This window comes from Natrix helvetica (genome assembly GCF_964273705.1).
Source record: "Natrix helvetica genome assembly, chromosome: Z".
NCBI lineage: Eukaryota > Metazoa > Chordata > Lepidosauria > Squamata > Natricidae > Natrix > Natrix helvetica.
This window is the reverse complement of record NC_138554.1, coordinates 32,112,315-32,117,233: the sequence shown is the minus strand read 5'-3', so window position 1 is coordinate 32,117,233 and position 4,919 is coordinate 32,112,315. Positions and strand designations below refer to the sequence as shown.

At 33.7% G+C, this 4,919-nt stretch overlaps 1 protein-coding gene across 1 annotated transcript; it reads left to right on the top strand.

Annotated features, from left to right (window-relative positions):
* Positions 1–453: 453 nt before the first annotated feature.
* Positions 454–1,359, top strand: LOC309402074 (olfactory receptor 14A16-like; the record flags this gene model as incomplete). The annotated part of the gene is made up of 1 exon (XM_081971583.1): positions 454–1,359. The coding sequence occupies one exon, from the start codon at positions 454–456 to the stop codon at positions 1,357–1,359; it is 906 nt and encodes a 301-aa protein (XP_081827709.1).
* Between the last annotated feature and the right edge of the window lie 3,560 nt (positions 1,360–4,919).

The following is a 4,919-nucleotide window of genomic DNA, read 5'->3' as shown; positions in this document are numbered from 1 at the left end:
TTTTTTACAAAATACGTATTTAAAAAGCCACACATAAGTAGAGTATTATCTTAATTTAAACCTCAGAAAGGGATTTTGCTAGTGTTATAATTTATAGATTTACAATGAAGTACACTATTTCCATTCTTTTGGAGAAAAAATTAATAATGGAGAGTGAAGAATCATAGCTACAAAGCAAATTGGTGGAAATATATCACGTAACAAGATGGGGAAATTCTGAAAAAAATCATTATTGAAATTTGCCAAAAAACAACATCAAAAACTAGCATCTGGCGCTTCACTATTATTTCCCCTTATCTTTTCCTGAATATTTAAAGGAATATAAATTAGCAAATCTATACAGATTAAATAAAAATATAAATCAGATAATTAAAACCTTAGGATGAAATTTAAAATACAATAACTGTCCTTCTATTCTTTTTTTTAGAAATACCATGTGCCATGTTGTAAACCATGGATAATCAATCAATTATATCTGAATTTATGCTTTTTGATTTCACAGAGATAGAAGAATTGCAGATGTTTTACTTCTTTATTTTCACCATGTTGTACTTGGCAATTCTAGCAGGGAATCTCCTCATCATTTCTGCAATAATTTGTGACCATCATCTCCACAATCCCATGTACTTCCTCCTGATGAACTTGGCCATACAAGACCTTGGTGCCATTTCTGTCATTGTCCCTAAATCCATAGCCAATATACTCATGAACACAAGACAGATTTCTTATTTTGGATGTGTTTGTCAAGTTTTCTTTCTTGCTTTTTTTATGGGTTCTGATTTTTGGATCCTCACAGTCATGGCTTACGATCGCTATGTTGCCATTTGCAATCCATTACACTATGAAACAATAATGAACAAACGAACCAGCATTTACATGATTCTTGCTGTGTGGGTCAGCAGCTTTCTTAATGCATTGTTGAATACTTGTTTTACTTTTGCAACTCCTTTTTGTTCTAATACTGTGAATCAGATTTTCTGTGAAATCCCACAGTTACTCAAACTCACCTGCATGGATTTAAATCAAAATGAAATCAAATTAATTGTTGTAATTTGTATCTTGGGCATAGGTTGTTTTGTCTACATTCTTATTACTTACGTTTCTGTTTTCAATGCTGTTCTGAAAATTCCCTCAAAGGAAGGAAGGAAAAAAGCCTTTTCCACTTGTTTACCCCATTTGTTTGTTGTTTCAATATTTCTTTTATCTGCATTGATTGCATATATGAAGCCACACTCCAGTGTACATGATTTAGCAACAACTGTACTATATTGTTTTATTCCCCCTTTATTGAATCCTCTCATCTATAGTATGAGAAACAAGGACATCAGGTTTGCCCTGTCGAAACTGTTAAAAATGTGAAACCTTTCCTAGAAAATAGCTAGTGCTTTTTGTTTCTTCTTTTTTTGTAAGGAATGGCAATGTATCTAGATAGTCCAATATGAAGTTGCACCAAACAAAAGTAACATTTGTCATGACAATTTAGATTAGTAGAAAGTGTCTTAGAATGTGTTTCTATCTTTATTTATTTAGTTTTCTATTACATTCTTATTAATGTGTACTGTAATATATACATTAATAAGATTTTAATGTACATCATTCTATATTTTGATATGATTGATGGCTATTCAGCAATAATTGCTATTGCCATCCCATACCAAAAATAGCTGGTAGACTCCTTGTTGTTGCTATTGTACAGAAATATTGCATGAAACCTTTTGTTAAATTTGTAACCAAAAGGTTACAGTATAAGAGATGGAAATGAAAAAGATTATAGAAAGCATTGCAATGAGTCATTTGGGAACTTTGAGTTACCTGGAAGACTGTAGTTACAGCCAAGTCTAGATATGCAACCCACAGTAGACACTAATGCCCATGAATGTTCTGCAAGCCATCTCATAAAAACAAAATTATACTCAAGAACTTGAGTGCAGGTAGTCCTCTATTTACAACCCATCATTATAAGTATCAGCCTACATAGAAAAAAGAGTTCTAAAATTTTAACATTTGCCACCCCCCAACTCCCCATGGCCATGTGACTTTACTTTGGAAGCTTGGTAACATGACATTATCTCATTTACAGTTGTTTGAGGCATCCCTTAATTTTATGACTGAGTTTTACAATGGTTTAACTGAAAAACACCTTAGCAATAATGGTTAGTTTAATAGCCACAATATTTAATTAACAACTGCTGCCAAAAAAAGGTTGCGAATTTGAGTTGGTTACATGACTGATTTACAGTCATCATGACATACAACCGTAATGAAAAACACCATTACAATCATAAAACTGTCAGGCACAACGAAACAGAATGACACTAAAAGTTGATCAGAGTGTTTTGTTTATTGCTATTCTCTTATTTACAAGAATCTAGCCAGACTAACCACTGTACACATATTATAGAAAAACTAGATAATCACTGCAAGGTTTAGAAAGGGTTTGCTTTCCACCACTTTCTCTCTTTCAGTGATTCCAAACTACACAGTGTCTTAACTCCTCCCCCTACTTCACATGCAGACTCCACCACCTGTAGTGAGGACACAATAGTTAGACAATCAGTTCTTAGTTTTCAGGAAGCTTTCCCAGGAGCCAATTAAAAGGATTGCAGTTTTATTTTATTCTCCTTTACAAATGACATGTTGGATGGGGTTGTGGAGTTTGGCTCACTCATTTTGGATAGACTGCTTTCTTAATGGTTGCTTCAATTTCAATTACTTTGGTTCCTGAATAAACACTTGAAGCATGTGGATAATTATTATAATCCTTGAGGATTTGAAATTTTCTATTCTACACTATTTATCTAACTTTTCCACTATTCTTCTACAAATGAACAGGTAAGAATGACTCTTGTTCAATCTGAGGAAGTACATAGTTTTGTGCTCACATTTATAACTAAGGGAAGCAGATACTATACATCAAATTGATGTGTGATTCAATAAATAAACATATATTCAGTTGAACAAGTCTCCAGAAATGAAAGTCACTTTATGTTATTTTAAATGTGAACCAGAGTATCAGGAATTAACCTATTTTGCAACAATAATGTCAAAGAGTTTTGCGGCTGGTTTGTCAAATCTCCAGGAACTTCCATCCTACCTTAGTCTCTTGAAGTTTTGGGTGCTCTATCACTGGAGGTTTTAAAGAAGAGATTGGACAGTCATTCCAATCCCAGGGGTTGAATTAAATACTTCCAAATTCATTATTCTGCTATTCTTCTATTCTAATAACATTGTATGAGATTCAGCTGATTCACATCTCAACTTTTGTTCAAACATGTTAATAACTGGAGGAAAATCATCTATAGAAGGTTCAAATTATCTATCAAATCTCCTCTCTCTCATAATTTAATCTGTGTTATCTTGATATTTTTCTCAGAACTTTTATCTTTTGTTAGGAAACCACTTTATTATAATTCCCTTAGGAGAAATCAATTTTCATGTGAAAAATTCAAATTAATCCACTTTTTAAAATAAAATGCTGTTTTATCCTCATGTAGGATATAAAACAAGGTTTTAGCCTCCTGTAGACTAATTTCCACCCAGACATATCTGTCATAGTCAATAGTCAGTGTAATTTTTAGATGTAGTTGGAGATTTATATACAAAACAACCCTATTATTTTCCTTTGCTGAAATAATTCATTTCCCAAATATACAACAACAATCTTTATTACAGTCATAGATCATCACAAAAGTTAAATATTAAATAAATACATTCTATAAAAATTATTGGAAAATAACTAAACCACGTAGTAAGATGAATAAGGATCTTTAGTTCTTTAAGTATTTTTCCCTTATTATCATTGCAGCAGCACAAAATTTTGCTGCTGCAAAAGTGGTGGCTGAATTCAATTCTTGAAGAAGATGGTTCATTTAGAAATCATCTGATCTACCTAGAAATCTGTCTAATAGAGGGCAGAATGTACATTGATTTGCCCTGCAGTACAATAGGACTTCTGAGATATTTTCAACTTCCCCACTGCCACATGCACACATTTGCTCAGTTACTGGAGTTTCATCATACCTGCCCTGCAAGAGTGCTAATGGGAGGATATTACATTGGACTCTAAAAAAAATGCTATACTCTTCTTAGGAAAAGTCAGATCTTTTAGATACCTTGCTAGTTCCCACACACTCCATTTAATCTGATTTCTGCTTTAGAGAAATATCCTGTTAAGTTCTAGCAGGAACTCCATATCTCTTATTCTATTGATAAGCACTTGCTTGACTAGATCATAGCCTAGGGATATTAAAAAACAGTGGGGAAAGTCCATAGAAATCTAGCTTATGCTCTATCATCTGTTTCCATGGAGAAGGGAACTTGTCTATCAGGATTAAAGGGCTAGGCCCTCTGGGAAGAATTGAATTTTTAACCAGTAAGTTTTCATCTTCCAGGATCTAAGTGATTTTGGATTGTTTACAAACAATATAATAAATAAATATAAATACATGACTAAAGATAAAGGTTCCCCTTGCACATATTTTGGACAATAGAATGTGTTTTGTCCTCCTTTTCATTGTAAAAAAGTTGGTCACCTTAGTGCTAGTCATTCCTGACTCTAAGAGGGTGGTGCTTATCTCCATTTCAAAGCCGAAGAGCCAGCACAGTCCGAAGATGTCTCCATGGTCATGTGGCCGGCATGATTAAATGCTGAAAGCACACAGAGCACTATTCCTTCTCACCCAAGATGGTTCCTATTTTTCTACTTGCATTTTTGCATGCTTTTGAACTGCTAGGTTGGCAGAAGCTGGGACAAGTAACCAGAGCTCACTCTGTTATGCAGCACTCAGGAGTCAAACTGCCAAACCACTGACCTTTCTAATCGACAAGCTCAGCATCTTAGCCACTGATCCACTGCATCCTTCAAATACATGACTAGAAGCATATTAAAAACAGATTTAATAACAAGAATAAAATTTACA